The following is a 15,680-nucleotide window of genomic DNA, read 5'->3' on the forward strand; positions in this document are numbered from 1 at the left end:
GAGGAATATGTAGCAGCACTACAAATGCCTGGGAAACCTTCAAAACATCAAATAAAATTTTTATTTTGCCCTACACATGTGCCCACTGTATAGTTAAGTTGCCATGAGTTAGGAAATGTAGGGGGGAAGGAGGGGAGCCCCAAAATTTTTTTTCGATCTTTTTCAGCCTATCACCCATAATATAGAAAAAACGCCAGCGTTTTTGGGACTTAGAAAAAATGTGAACTTTTTTTGAAGCAATCCCTATCTACTCTATTGCGCTTCGCTTGGTCTGAGGTGGCGAAGGAAGTCTAGCGTAAAAGGTAGCGTTCAGTACAATGTGCGCGTTAGTGAATTTGCGTAGTTACGTCCGTTGCGCTAATTCGCCAGGCGTAAGGTTGCAAAGTTACGCTAGTGAAGTTACGCTAGCGTTAGGCCCTTCGGCGCTTAGTCAATTTGTCCCTAAACCTTTGCTTCGCAAAAATGATCAATGTAATATTCGCCTGCAACTGATTTTGCATTGTGAGCAGTGCTAAACATTTGCATAGATGCCATTTTAAATAATGCCTGCTAATTTTAATTAACCCCCCCCAGAATATATAGGGAACATACATCCTATTGTAAAATATAAGAATATGAAAAGTCTACAACCGAACTAAACCTCAAGGCCATAGTCTGAGTGCTTTTGTACCAGTCATAAGCCTTTAAGGAGATTTCTAGCTTTTTCTGAAAAAAAATAACTTTTCTGGTATCAAAACGATTTACTCTATGTGAGACAGTATTTTGGAGGACATTTGGTTGCATTTAAAGTGGTAATAGGAACATACTGCTGCCAAGTCTTTGTAGGAAGTGAATCTTTCAGCAGGGTAATTAACCCAAATACAAGGCTAAGGAAACGGTCAGTTGTAAAAAGGTAAATGTCATCTGATGGCCCAGTTTTGCTTTAAGCAACATCAAACTAACATCAACGACACGAACAAGAAAATCAGCTTAAATAACTGAGTAAAATCACTCTGGAACAGAATTTGGAAAAGTGAAACATTGGCGAATGCTTATGCAAGAACCTGTACAGGGCTACATTATTCCATATATAATGCAAAACTGGGGAGTAGGTTAATACAATTTGCCATTTCATTCTTGCTTAACATTAATTAGCTAAAGTATCCTGCCAGCAAAACCAATTTAAGTAGATGAACTCAAACTACCAGTGCGTGGATTTTTAAATATGTTTTTATAGCTCTTTCCCATTGTAGCAGTAAGTTACTGAGCTGATGCCAGGAAACTGGTTTGTGAAAGCAGCTTGCTGGGTAGGTTTTATGCCGTAAACTTTCTGCTTTTGTTGGCTTCTGTTTCTTTTTAAATTGGTTTTGCTGGCACCATTTCTATATAATCTTTAAATGCATTTTACTGTTTTTGTGCCTATAATAAATAAAATATATAACCTTTTTAGAGCATTCCTAGTTAATTCATGCATAGTATTTAGAAGGGTGTGACTGTTTTAATTGGCTTTATAATATCTTTAACACCTCCATTTATTGCTCTTTCTATGTTGGTGAGAGCTTCACCACGGTTCTTCATCTGACTTATTCTTGTCATTAGCTGGATTATGATAAAAGTCTGCTCATATGCACCAAGGATTCACTCACAAGTCTAATGGTGCCTTTATCAGATGGTAGATCAGTAAGGAGCTGCAATATGATTAAAATGAGATACATTTGCTTGGGCTTTCATCATATGGTCAATTTAAATGGGTTGTCCACCTTCCAAACACTTTATTTCAGTTAATTTGTTTGAGATTGTTCACCATAAACAAAGACTTTTTTCAATTGCTTTCCAACTGAAAATTGAAGTTTAAAGTTTAGGGGGTTATTTATCAAGCTCCGAATTTATCTCAATATTTCTAAGAGCAATCAGAGCAACTCAGAATTCCCGAATGGACTTTAATTATCATTAAAAAAAATAGGTTCGGGCAAACTTCGGACCTTTGCCAGAAAAGTCCGAAGTTTTCGGACTTTTCTGCAAAAAACACAAATTTTACAGAAAATTTAACTTTACACTTCAATATTAGAAAAATGGTCACAGATTGAAAGTAATTGGGAAAAGTCTTTAATTCTAGTGAACTATCTGAAACCAACTAAAATGAAAAAAGTGTCTGAAGTAGGGATGCACCGAATCCACTATTTTGGATTCGGCCGAACCCCCGAATCCGTAGTTAAAGATTCGGCCGAATACTGAACCGAATCCAAATCGTAATTTGCATATGCAAATTCGGGGTGGAAAGGGGAAAACATTTTTTACTTCCTTGTTTTGTGACAAAAAGTCACACAATTTCCCTCCCCACCCCTAATTTGCATATGCAAATTAGGATTCTGGTTCGGCCTGGCAGAAGGAATTGGCCGAATCCGAATCCTGCTGAAAAAGGCCGAATCCTGGCCGAATCCCGAACCAAATCCTGTATTCGGTGCATCCCTAGTCTGAAGGTGGACTACCCTTTTAAGAGCCTAGGTTTTATGCTTTGCAAATTGATTTCACAAAAAAATTGGAGCGCTCACCTCTCAATCGAACACCATTGAGGTGCCAGGTGCTGAACTACAAGGCCCGATCCTGTCCTCGGGTCACATCAATCCATAGACAAAAAATAGCAGCACACTGTTGAATTGCAAAAAGTGCTCAAGTGCATAATTTTTATTTTAGCCCACAGCATACAAAGGCAACGTTTCGAGCCAACCTGGCCCTTTATCAAGCTTGATAAAGGGCCAGGTTGGCTCGAAACGTTGCCTTTGTATGCTGTGGGCTAAAATAAAAATTATGCACTTGAGCACTTTTTGCAATTCAACAGTGTGCTGCTATTTTTTGTCTATTTTTTGTCTATGCAAATTGATTTCAGGCTCAAGAAAAACTAGGTGCTTTCTCTATGCTGTGTTAAAACATAAAAGTTTGCATGTGTTTATGCATGTTGTGCCTGTTAGTAGTAAATGAGAACAAGAGTCCCATTGTGAAGTTAAGAATCCATTTCTTAAATTGTCCATGTAGGACAACTGCCAGTTTGGCTGAGATCCCCTCGCTCTTGCAGAAAGACTCCTGGCCGACTGCTTTTGCAATAGACAGACTTGTTTGAGTGATCAGCAAGGAGTGAGTGTCCAATAATTTATAAGGCTACCAAAAAATCCAATTAAATCTGCCTCAATATGATACATAGGAAAGCTATAGCTAAATGCTAATTCCACTTTAAAGAGACTTAGAAATGTTTGATAATATTTCATAATGCCAAATAGTGAAAAGACAGATGCTGCTTTCTCTGATTATCATGTTTCATAATCTATTAATCCCATATTTCTGCTGAATGCAATTCTCGTTTGGACCAATGTATCCAATGGTGGTATTTGTCCCTGACCTTTTTATGTCATTTAAAACATATTTGTAACTATATTTTCTGTTACTAAAGTGAAGGCTAATGTGCATCCATTCACTGCTAAGGAATGTTAGTGATAACCATGATGAGATTCTTTAAAGTTAAACTTTCTCGATGTCCTTGTGTTAAAATATATGCTTATTTTAGCATGTTTTAATCCTGGGACCATACGTTATATACAGTAATACATGAATACAAGTGAGCCATGTCTACCAAACACAACATGCTAATGGCTATAGTTATATGAAAGTTTTAGTTTATATTTTAAAGGCACTTTAACCTAAAACATTTATTTTCTTTGCATACACATGATTGTCGTAAAGCACAACAACAGAAAAGAATGCAGTGTACACAAGCATTCATGAGTGCTTAGCCGTAGGAAGATTTGCTTCTCTCAATCTTTTTCATAACTTATTCCTTGTGGCTCTGGGCAAACTGTAGTCAACCTGTAGGCCACTCCTAAATTGGTCTAATTTAAAGGGATTATCACATAATTCTTAAACTGGCACCATACAGTCTGATTTTATCTGTCCATTTAAGCCCCTATCAAACCAAAGTCAAAGTTTAATGAACCATGTATGAGGCCAAGCTGGCAACCTGTCTGCTTGATATCTGACCGAGGAACAGACAGATCGTATCAGACATACCAATGGATGCAGTCCACTCCCTATGAAGACCACGCCAAACAAGCAGACCTCTTCAAGTATGACCAGTTTTAGCCTTTGTGTGGAAGAGATAAAGTGTATTAAGTTACTCCCTCCTTGTAAGCTTCATATAATTCTCTCTCTCACATTAGTACAGTATATATATCTATATATATATATATATATATATATATATATATCTATATATATATATATATATATATATATATATATATAGATATATATATATATAGATATATATATGTGTATCTTCCTTTCTTAAAGGAGAACTAACCCCTAAAAATGAATGTACCTAAAAATGCCATATTCTATATACTGAACTTATTGCATCAGCACTGGTTTCTGTGCTGCCATATAGTAATTATCTGTATTAATTACTAATCAGTCTTATGATATTCTATGTGTACTGTATATTGTGAGTGGGTCCCTAAGCTCAGTAAGTGACAGCAGCACAGAGCATGTGCAGTGAATCAGCAGAAAAGAAGATGGGGAGCTACTGGGGCATCTTTGGAGACACAGATGTTTACTGCTAAAGGACTGTGGGTGCCTTGGGTGGTACAGAAGCTCAAAACATTATTTACAACATTTCTAGCCAACTTCTTTAATTAAGCTTTAATTAAATTTAATTTTTTTTATTTTTTTTTTTCCTAAGAACTCCTAAGGACTATTAATCCTAAAATGTATGTAAAACTCTGTCCAGAAACTGCAGATCAAATATTTATTGGCAGCAACAATATTATTAAATGTAGTATATGTGTAACTGACCCTTCAAACAACATTATACATTATTTGAGGTCATTCAGTAAGTGGGCACAAGTGATGTACTCATCACTTTTGCACACGTTACTAAATAATTTGATATGTTTTTAAAGCTTGAATTAGCATGTGTTCCAGACAATAATTATTTAAAAAAAATGTTTTTAATATATTAAAGAGAGGGGACAGTGCTGATCAGACCTTAATCATTTATTAATTAGGCATTGGCCAGTTGTGCTAAGTGACTTTATCAGGGAAGCCTTGTAATTCCCTCCCATAGACAGTTCTGTACTTGGAAATGTGCTGCATAATTCAGCCAGCGTGTAAAATATTTAAAGAAATATTCTGTTTAATGGCTGGCAGCCTGTATGCTTTTTATTGTGTGTTCGTCAGAAGGCACAGAGTTTCCTGATGGTAGGAATATATGAGAAACAATCCTGCCCTCCATGGGGAGTATAGTTACCACATACTGTATAGATTTGTAATATACACAGTATCATAGTATCTCCACAGGATATATACACTTACTGAATGCACTTTGGCATAACGCAGGGCTCAGGATATCTTTATGGGATTTGTTTGCCATGTAGCCAGACAAAGGGCACATTTGGTCTGGTCGCACAGTAGTTGCCAACTGAGTGTAACAATAGCCAGAATGCTCCACCCCTCCTTATAAACATCATCTCAATAAGCTCCAGATGTGTTTGTGCTGTTAGCAGACTCTCGGGCACGAGGGTGACTAACCAGAGAAAACTTCAAGTGAGCTGGGGAAAATGAGTCACAGGAAACACACAGTTCCCTCTTCATATATGTATATCCTTCTATGCATGGGCTTTTCTTAGTTTTGTTTTGGGGATTTGTTTTTGTGGTGCAAAGGAAATCCCTTTTTCTTTAGAAAAGAAAATTGTAATTGGCTGCCTATGTTGTGTATTGTGATTTTCTTGGATTTGCAAATAGGGAGAACAGCTGTAATAGTTATAGGTTACAAAGTAGTTGTGGTTTAAAATAAATCCTTTAAATTCAAACTGTTGTGCAAGTAAATCTTATCTACATTTTCACTGACCTTACAGCTCTGCCTTCCCCTGCAGCTACTGCCTCTTCCTAAAATGCTCATCATAATGACCCATAGGGGATGCTTTTGTGTCACACCCAGCCAGCTTTCATGAATGCAGTGCTGCTGAATGCCGCACTGTATTCACAGTAGACATCCAGACCTGGAACTTAATTAAAAACTGAGCTGGAAGGGATGTTTCCCTTTAAGAAAGGCATCCTAGTGGTTCTTCCTAAGAAGCTAAAAAGAAAGTGAATAGTTACAGCTCTTGGAAAGATAAACTGCAGTCCCCTGTCAGGTCTTCATGCCCAACCTCAAATGTGTATTTGCTGGCATCATACCGTGCCAATGTTGTGAGCTTTTAAGTGTCCTGAAAAGCTTGGAAAAGTAGCCAATAGGAAGTGCAGTAGCTTGCTGGTGCATGTAGTTGTGGGAAGTTCTTATTACAGCTGTACTAACGGGGTGCTTTTAAAAGCACCGTGTTTTTAAAATGCAGTTCTGTATTTGTCCAAATCTTTATTTGGATGAATCTTTGTTCTATGTTCTGCGCAGTGCAATAATGTAAGATTTATGAAGCTGTCTGGTTACCTTCCCATTGTTCTGTTGTTAGGCTGCTGGGGGGGAGTGGGGTGATATCACTCCAACTTGCAGTACAGCAGTAAAGAGTGATTGAAGTTTATCAGAGCACAAGTCACATGACCGGGGCAGCTAGGAAACTGACAACATGTCTAACCCCATGTCAGATTTCAAAATGAAATATAAAAAATCTGCTCTCTTGAGAAACGGATTTCAGTGCAGAATTCTGCTGGAGGCAGCAGCACTATTAACTGATGCATTGTGAATTTTGTTCCCATGACAGTATCCCTTTAAGCAATTAAAATATCCCACACCTGGCTGAAATATGCCAGAAACCTGTGGTTACAGTTCTCTCTTTCCACTCACGCAAGGCATATTTTCTGGGAATACAATGAAGCCATCTGGCACACATACTGGCAGCAAAGGATCTTGGGACATTGGGCTGTTGCTACTTTTAGAATTAAAGGTTGAACTGCTGGATGGTTATAACAACTCATGGTGGTTCTTCCTAGGGGATTCCTGGATTAGAGACATAAAATGTAACTCCCATCCCTAAATGAAATAATTCTGCATTACCTTGCGGAAGGGTGATTCAGCTCTGGCAGACGTTAAAGCTGTTGCATTCCTACAAATATTTTCCGTTACTTAGATTTTGTTTGGAATTGAAAGATGGAAGTAGTTAATTGCATAGCGGGAATGTAGAGAACAGCAAGGGGGTTCTGACTTCACAGAATTTCAGACTTGTTTGGATTTTCACCCATCATTTTCTAAACTCCCAGAACAGCACAACTGCATGTAAAACAGTTTCATTCTAGATAGCTAATTATGCAGTATGTTTTCATGTTCTAGGACTGTAAAAAACTTTAAGGGGTTATTTATTAAAGTCCGATTTCTTTTCTGGTCAGGGTTTTAAAGGGGAAAAAATGTGAGGTTTTCGGGCGATAATACGAAAAAAAACTGAGTTTGAGGGCGTCAAAACCTGAAAGAATCATAGAATTCCGATTTTTTAACGATTTTATTGAGTCTTTTCCCACATCAGATTTTTTTCCAGTAAATTTATCGATAAATACGGTAAAAATGTGCACAGGAGTTTGGTCGAAGTGGTTTTGAGAAAATAGTGCAAAATTTTCGGATTTTTGTAAATAACCCTCTAACTGTTGTGCCCTGATGTTTACCAAATTATATTTTTAAATAGAATGTGAATTTTGAACCCAGTCATTGGTTTTATGTGCTGTTTTGTTTTTACAGCATTTTCAGATTTTTCTGTCTTCCAATGAGATGACTCAAATGCTGCAGAGTGAATTTGAGACAAACTGGGAAAATGCTGAAACCTGGATGAAAACTATCCATGAGAGACTGAAGATCAATGATAATACTGAAGGGCCAAGATCTGCCCTGGCGGCCAGGTTGAGGGAGACAGAGGTCAGACCACACTAAATATCTGTATTCTTATACTCAAAATATGCATAGTTACTAATATTTGTCAATATAAAGTAAGGGCCTTTTAGTCATGATCCTAATTCACATTGGTTGTGCTTGGATTAACCCATAATTCTATAACTGTAGTATAAATATTCTCAATTTATTAAAAACACATCCTGAAGAAAATATATTATTTTGCCCCCTTTAAAAAAAGCATGTATATAGATTTCACAGAGTAAGCGACTGATTTTGTTTTTTTTTAACCATTTGTTTTCTGTTTAGAAAATCTGTGCCCTGGAGCCTGAAGGCAAATTACTCTTGGACATGGTGCTGATGGCAGCAGAACATCTTCTCAGCAAGAGTAGTGAGGAAGAGAAACATGATATTCATATCAAACTAGGGAAATTAAAGAGCATGTTTGAGGAGACCACAGTTTATATGACACACTGCCACAGGTACATCTTACACATCGAAGGCAGCCCTCCTCTTAGTGCTTGTTCACTTTGCAGCACTCTAATCCGCATATTATGCAGAGCGCAGTATCACAATGTGCAAAGCATTCATGTCCTTACCATCATAGGGTAAGGACATAGGGGAGGCAGCAAGTACAGGGCTCTATTATGGCCAGCATTCTCAGGCACTGCTTAACTTGCAGCTGTAAATGACATGCAAGTTATGGGATCAGGAACACCGACTTGCCTTCTCCCTCATGAATACAGTGTTGCTGCGTTGTATTCATGGGGCTAACACACATGGGGGTAGATTTACTAAAGGGTGAAGTGATTAACGCTGGCGATGATTTGCCAGCGTTACTGTTTTTAGGCACTTCGCCGATTTACTAATGGGCGCAGGTGTAACTTCTCAAAAGAGACAGATGCTAGCGATGATTCACACTCTATCGCTAGGCGAATTTTCGCTCTGGCGAATGGACGTTACTCACTAAGATGCGGATTTTACAGAACCTTACCTTTTTCACCAGACTTGCCTTTGCCAGCTCAGACCAGGCAAAGTGCATTGGATTGCATAGATCTTCCTCATTCTTCTGTTACTTACATCATATTTTTTAGTGGAAAAAAACGCTGGCGTCTTTTCCTTTTTTCAGAGTGATAGCCTGCAAAAGTCCTTAAAATTTTTTTTGGGTAACCAGGTTCCCCCCTTACATTTTCTAACATATGGAACATTACCTATACAGTGGGCTCATGTGTAGGGCATTATAACACCATTATTATTCGCTGCTTAGTAAATTTACTCCATACAGAGACCTGCAACAATTCATCCGTTGGAGACGGTAGGATGCAAATTTCAAAAAAATGGTGTGCTGTTAACAATTTTTGCACTTCTCACCCTGCTCTGCATGTCATAAATTACCTCTGTAGTCACTGACACACAAAATATGAGAAAGAATGGAGAGTTTCCAGGAAGAGAGTAATGTTATAATCCTAAGAACAACACAAGATCAAATTGCAAATGTTCTTAACCTTTCATTAGCAACATGCAACCAGCTCTTGGCATCACCTTCAACTTTTATTATCATATTTTCCTGCTCACTTTTTTTTTTAATATGCTAATCTAAAGGTAGCCATCTACTGGTTGATCCTCTACCTCATCCTGCCAACTGGCCCATGATCCCAATGGACAGATATATGAAATACAAGTGCATAAGTCAATTTCCTTCATTCTGTGCCATCAGAACTACAGGAAGGAGAGCTACAGCTTCTCTTAACTTCCTTGTCTACCAGTGCACCCACAGATTACAAAATTTCAATGGACAGACCATCTGCAATCTGACAGGATTGCAGGATGGTCTGCCAGATTGCACACCAATCTGGCATACATATCCAGATGGGGAATCAGTATGGTCAAAATAGTCCAAACTCCCAGCCAAATCTGGGCATATATGGCCGGCTTTGTGTACTCCAGTATGCAATAATAATGTCTGATTGTGTCTCCCTTAGTCGCATCGAATGGGTTTGGCTGCACTGGAATGAGTACCTGAAAGCCAGAGATGAGTTTTATCTGTGGGTCCATAACACAAAACTGACCCTAGAACCAGATGTGGAACTTCAGATGGGCATTAAAGAGAAACGCTGGCACTATGAACAAGCACAGGTTCTTCTAAGAGACGTCAACAACCAGTCATGCCTGTTGGACAGACTCATGGAGGAAGCTGCCTCCTTATACAACAGGATTGGAGACCCCAGTGTGGATGAGACTGTGCAGAGAGAAATGATGGCAGAATACAAACAAATAAAGAAGAAAGCCAAGGTATTAGTTAAAGTGGACCTGTCACCCAGACATAAAAAGATGTATAATAAAAGTCCTTTTCAAATGAAATATGAAATCCAAATTCTTTTTTATTAAAGCATTCATAGCTGTTGTAAACTCAATTAAAAATCGCAGCTGTCGATCAAATTTTACTTTCACTTTCCATTCAGTATTCACTAGATGTCACTGCACTCCTCATATCCACCCCTTCTCTCTCTGCACCATTTCATTGTGTAGCCAGTGCATGGGGATGGACATCAGGACCCCATTCTGGTGCACAAACAAGATTCTGAGATGATCCACAAAATGGTTCCTGCCTGCTAGCTGTAATTATAATTTCCCAGACAAAAGCAAACAAGATTCAAATAATTTATTTTGCTTGCTCAACATGATAAAATAGGACTTGGAATATTTTTTTTTTTCGGGGTGACAGATCACCTTTAAAAGCAAACATATTTTTAAATGATAATTTCTCTTTAATACTAGTTTCAATGAACTGCTGTGGTTTTCCATAAAACACCCTTTATGCCTTTACAGTAACAGAAATAAGATGGGAAGAGAGAAAGAAACTGATACAAAGCCATCCCTTAAAATTATTATTTTGTTATAGTGCTTAAAAAATCTTGAGTCTTGACATTTCAGTCTTAGGTTGTGTACCAGAATTAGGTAGTTCCCCTTTAAGGATTCTGTTCCTAAGTAACTGGATAGATGTTTTAATCTTTCCAGTTACTTAGGAACAGAATCCTTAAAGGGGAACTATCGCGAAAATGAAAATGTAATATAAGCTTCAGCATACTGAAATAAGAAACTTTCTAAATACAATCAATTAAAAAATCTGTACTGTTTCTGAAATAATCAAGTTCGCCTTCACTATCCCTCTCTCAGCATCTGTTTCTTTTCATTCTCTATTCATGCAGGAGTTGGGTGTCACATAATCATTGACAGTTAGATCCAATATATCTTATAGGGGGGCCTAGAAGATGTATTAGAGCTCACTCTATTAAAATCTACATGCAGAATTTGTGCAAACGGCAGTTATTTTGTTAGATTTTGTTTGTACTGGAATCAGCTCTAATTCATCTATTAGGAAAGGACTCCCTCCCCTATAAGATATATTGGATTTAACTGTCAATGACTATCTGACACTCAACTTCTCCAAGAAGAGAGAATGAAGAGAAATAGAAGCTATGAGAGGAATAGTGAACATAAACGTGATAATTTCAGAAATGGTACAGAATATTTAATTGATTGTATTTACAAAGTTTCTTATTTCAGTATGATGAAGTATATATTACATTTTCATTTTCGCAATAGTTCCTCTTTAATCCCTTTCTGTGTGCCAACACACTTCTCTGGCTTGGCACACTATCAAGTTGCTTTTTTTCATTGTTTGAAGAGTATCATGTTTATTTGAGTAAAGTTTAGTGCTTGTATGAGTGGATCATGCAACGGCTGCAGACAGTCAGACTTTATTCTCTGATAATTGTGCACCTAGATGACATTAGTAACCCTTATTAATACTTAGATTTATGACCTTACAGCAGATAAACTGCACATAAAGTATTAATTATGCATTTTCTTCTGCCTAGTAAGGATTACGCTTTAGTGAGTCATTCACAAAATTAATACAGAGCAATGTAGGTATGACAACCATCATTTTGTCCAGTACCACTGTCTGTTTCATCCATTTATCTAAACGTGGCAGTCTAAGGCCATGGTTAGATGGCATCTGGGTAATAGAGTGCTAAGCCGGAAGAGATCATTTGTTATTGGTGACATAGTCCCTAAAGAGGGGAAGAATACGGAACCGGAATACTGAGTTTGTGCATTAATCTAAGAGTGCGGAGTGACTTCTGTTAATTCATACTGTATAAAAGCAACACAAAATGCTGTTAAGTAAACTAAAATATAAATTATGCCATCAGTAATGAGGTAGATTTTTGACGTTTGTCTGGATTGTTTCTAAAATAATTTTTAACTCAATAAATGTACACATTATTTGTCTATACAGTATTCCTTTTACTAGTTTCCTGATCAAACTTTTGAACTGTTCAACTATACTCCTACATGGATAATTTGTCTATACTAGTGAGTTAGTCAGTAATGTAATCCACAGAAAATCCTTTTGCTCTTAATCCACCACAGTCTGTGATTAGACATTTTAAAAAGCCACAGGCTTGTGTAACTCACAAGAGAGAGATTTAGATTTGTTGAGGTGGTATTACAGACTGGCTGTTGTGGTATGCTAATTCCAAGTGAATTACCAATATAATTAATATTTATGGAAATAAATGAAAAAACATTAGACTATGTTTCATTTCTGGCAACATTTTAGAGCTATTTAGTAACAACAAATTGTGCATGTACATAATGTGCTTTTTGTGCCGCAGGTTGTGAATAAATGTGTGTGATTGTGTAACTAAGCCTATTGTGTCCATCTCTGCTATGGTTTTAGGAAAGGGCACGTTATCTTGAAAATATATTGAAAGAACATGAAGCCTATCATAGGGATGTCAGTGAATTCCGGTCTTGGCTGAACAGTGTGATTGAAAAGCTGAAGTGCGGTGTTGGAGAGGCCACAGAATCTACAGAATACTGGCTCAGAATGCTGCAGGTGAGTATTATTTCCACATATTAGATGCTGTTAAATTAAAGGTTATTATTATTATTATTATTAACATGTATTTATAAAGCACCAACATATCCCAAAGCACTGAACAGCTATAGCTATTTTTTTTTTTTTTTTTTTTTTTTTTTACAAGACACGATACTGTAGGTTACAGAATAATACTTGAATTAATCTTACAAAACAAAACAAAACAAAAAAAAACAAAAAAAAAAACAAAAAAAAAAAGAAAAGAAGAGGGAAGGGAACAAAGAAAGGTGAAATACCAAGTTAACGTGACGTTACCATATTCCCCTATCTAATAACGTGATATGAAGCCTAAGCAATTATTATGGGTATCATAACAAAGTGAACCACAACTTAAATACAGACATTAAGATCTTAGGGAAAATTATAGCAACACGGATTAATACATTTTTCCCGTCTATAATAAATAAGGATCAAGTGGGTTTTGTTCCGGGGCGCCAGGCCTCAGACGCTATTAGACGTTTAATCCTGCTTACACAATATGCTGTTTCTAAAGGGATTAAATCTATGATCCTTAAATTGGACATATGTAAGGCCTTCGATTCTTTATCGTGGGAATATCTCTATTACGTCCTCAGAAAATGGGGGTTTGGATCAAATTTATTGTCATGGGTGTCTGCGTTATACGATAGGCCTTCAGCTGTGGTCAATATAGCAGGCTCTGTTTCTAATCCATTTCAGATCTACAGGGGGACTCGCCAGGGGTGCCCCCTATCTCCAATTTTATTTAACCTGGCAATTGAACCACTAGCTATAGCGGTCTGTTCCAACCCAAATATTGCTGGCATTGAGGTAATGGGTCACCAACACAAACTTAGTCTTTTCGCGGACGATCTGTCCCTTACCATTTCTAAACCCCTTACGTCACTTCCAAATTTATATGGATTACTAGATAGATTTGGTAAAATTTCAGGGTTACAAATTAATCATAGCAAAACTGAAGTCTTAAATATTAATCTCCCTCACGATATGGAAAAGTTACTTAAACTAAATTTCGACTTTCATTGGCACCCTAATTATATTTCGCTATTAGGAATTAAATTGACCAGATCATATGATCACCTATTTAAATACAATTATCCCCCACTTTTTAAGGTCCTATCCTCTCTTCTGGAGAAATGGAGCTCCCACCATATCTCATGGATAGGCCGTATAAATTCTGTAAAAATGACACTTCTGCCGAAATTGTTATACTTATTTAGGACTTTACCGATCCCAATCCCATCAGGACATCTTAAGAAGTTTGAATCCAAGGTATTAAAGTTTGTGTGGGCAAGTAAAATACCAAGAGTCAATAAAAATACATTATTTCAACCTAAAGATGGAGGGGGGCTGGGTTTTCCTAAGCTATCCTATTATTATCAGGCTGCCCAATTAGCACAGATTCTTACCTTACATATTCGGGAAGATAGTCCTCATTGGGTGGCACTGGAAGGTGCATTCACAGGACCCTGCTCCCCTCTTGCACTTATTTGGAATCGACCAGAGGGGAAATTTAAACAGACAAGTAGATGCTTACAGCATTCTCTGAAACTCTGGGGTGCTGTTGGTAAACATATTCAGCTGAAAACTCCTGGAAGTCTATTGGCTCCCTTGTTCCAGAACCCACAGTTCCCACCGGGGTTACAAATATTCCGATTTAAGTGGTGGTTAGATAGGGATATTAGAACAGTGGGGCAATTATGTAACTCCTCAGGACCTCTGTCTTTACGGAAATTGATCGATAGGTTTTCGGTCCCTTTAACAGAAAGATTCAGGGCACAGCAACTGCATCACTTTGTCTCAACATATTGGCAGGTAAAAGATGTGGATAATAGGGAGACATTTTTTGAAAACTGGTGCTCCCGATCCCCTAGAATACAAAAAGTGGTTTCTATGCTATATAACAAGTTTTTTGGGTCTTCTCCATCTTCAATGCTGCCCTATATGTCAGCTTGGCAAGAGGATATATCAAGGGAAATATCCTTGGAAGATTGGGATCAGATTTGGAGTTCAATTAAAAGGTCATCTAATAATGTATCCCTACTAGAAACAAACTATAAAGTTTTATTTCGCTGGTACTTAGTCCCCACTCGTATAGCCAAATTTGTCAATTCAGCAGACCCTAATTGCTTTAGAGGTTGTGGGGAGCCAGGTACAATGATACACACTTGGTGGACATGTCCCCAGGTTAGGAGATTCTGGATAAGGATCTTCAACATGATCTACTCAGTCTTCGAGGTTCCCATCCCTAAAGATCCATTGTTGGCTCTCCTTGGTAAAAAACCGGAAGCTCTCACTAATACCCAGTTTTGCCTACTTGGATTTATCTTACTGTCAGCCAAAAGAACGATAGCTAGTGCATGGAAGCAAAAACAAATTCCAATAGAGCCAGTTAAATCCAGAATAGATTGGATTATGTCCCAAGAGAAAATGATGAGCATCCTCCTGGATACTCATTCGAAATTCCTAGTAGTATGGAATCCTTGGATTGAATACAGGTATGGATCGGGAATGCCAGACAATCTTCTATCATTGTAATAGTATAAAAATACTTGTTCATGTGTAAATGCAAGCAGTTGAGGTGAAATGTATAGTTTTGGACTGTACTGTATTGGGGGCTCCTTTTTTTTTTTTTTTTTTCCTTTATTTTTATTTTTTATGTATTTGTTTATTTATTTCTCTTCTCCTCTTTATGCACTAATAGAGATTCGATCACTATGATTAACGAGAGTTTAATAGTAAGGTCATAGAGACCCTAGAGACACGGGAGTTAGTAACATGGGCCCTCTTTGGGCCTTCACTTGGGCACGAGTTTGAACCTAAGCACAAAATTTTTTTTTTTTTTTTTTTTTTTCTTTCTCACTTTCACTTTCTTTTCTATTATCACATCTAATATAGATATGGGTCAGTTATATATGA

At 37.4% G+C, this 15,680-nt stretch overlaps 1 protein-coding gene across 2 annotated transcripts in view; it reads left to right on the forward strand.

Annotated features, from left to right (window-relative positions):
* syne3.S (spectrin repeat containing, nuclear envelope family member 3 S homeolog) overlaps positions 1-15,680 on the forward strand; it is a 77,126-nt gene that overhangs the window by 23,633 nt on the left and 37,813 nt on the right. For both annotated transcript variants that reach the window (XM_018232400.2, XM_018232401.2), the window contains exons 2-5: positions 7,688-7,861; positions 8,144-8,316; positions 9,817-10,126; positions 12,582-12,740. In XM_018232400.2, coding sequence (XP_018087889.1) covers positions 7,688-7,861; positions 8,144-8,316; positions 9,817-10,126; positions 12,582-12,740 — 816 coding nt within the window. The remainder of the gene's footprint in view (positions 1-7,687; positions 7,862-8,143; positions 8,317-9,816; positions 10,127-12,581; positions 12,741-15,680) is intronic.

This window comes from Xenopus laevis, chromosome 8S, assembly GCF_017654675.1.
Source record: "Xenopus laevis strain J_2021 chromosome 8S, Xenopus_laevis_v10.1, whole genome shotgun sequence".
NCBI classification, from domain to species: Eukaryota; Metazoa; Chordata; class Amphibia; order Anura; family Pipidae; genus Xenopus; species Xenopus laevis.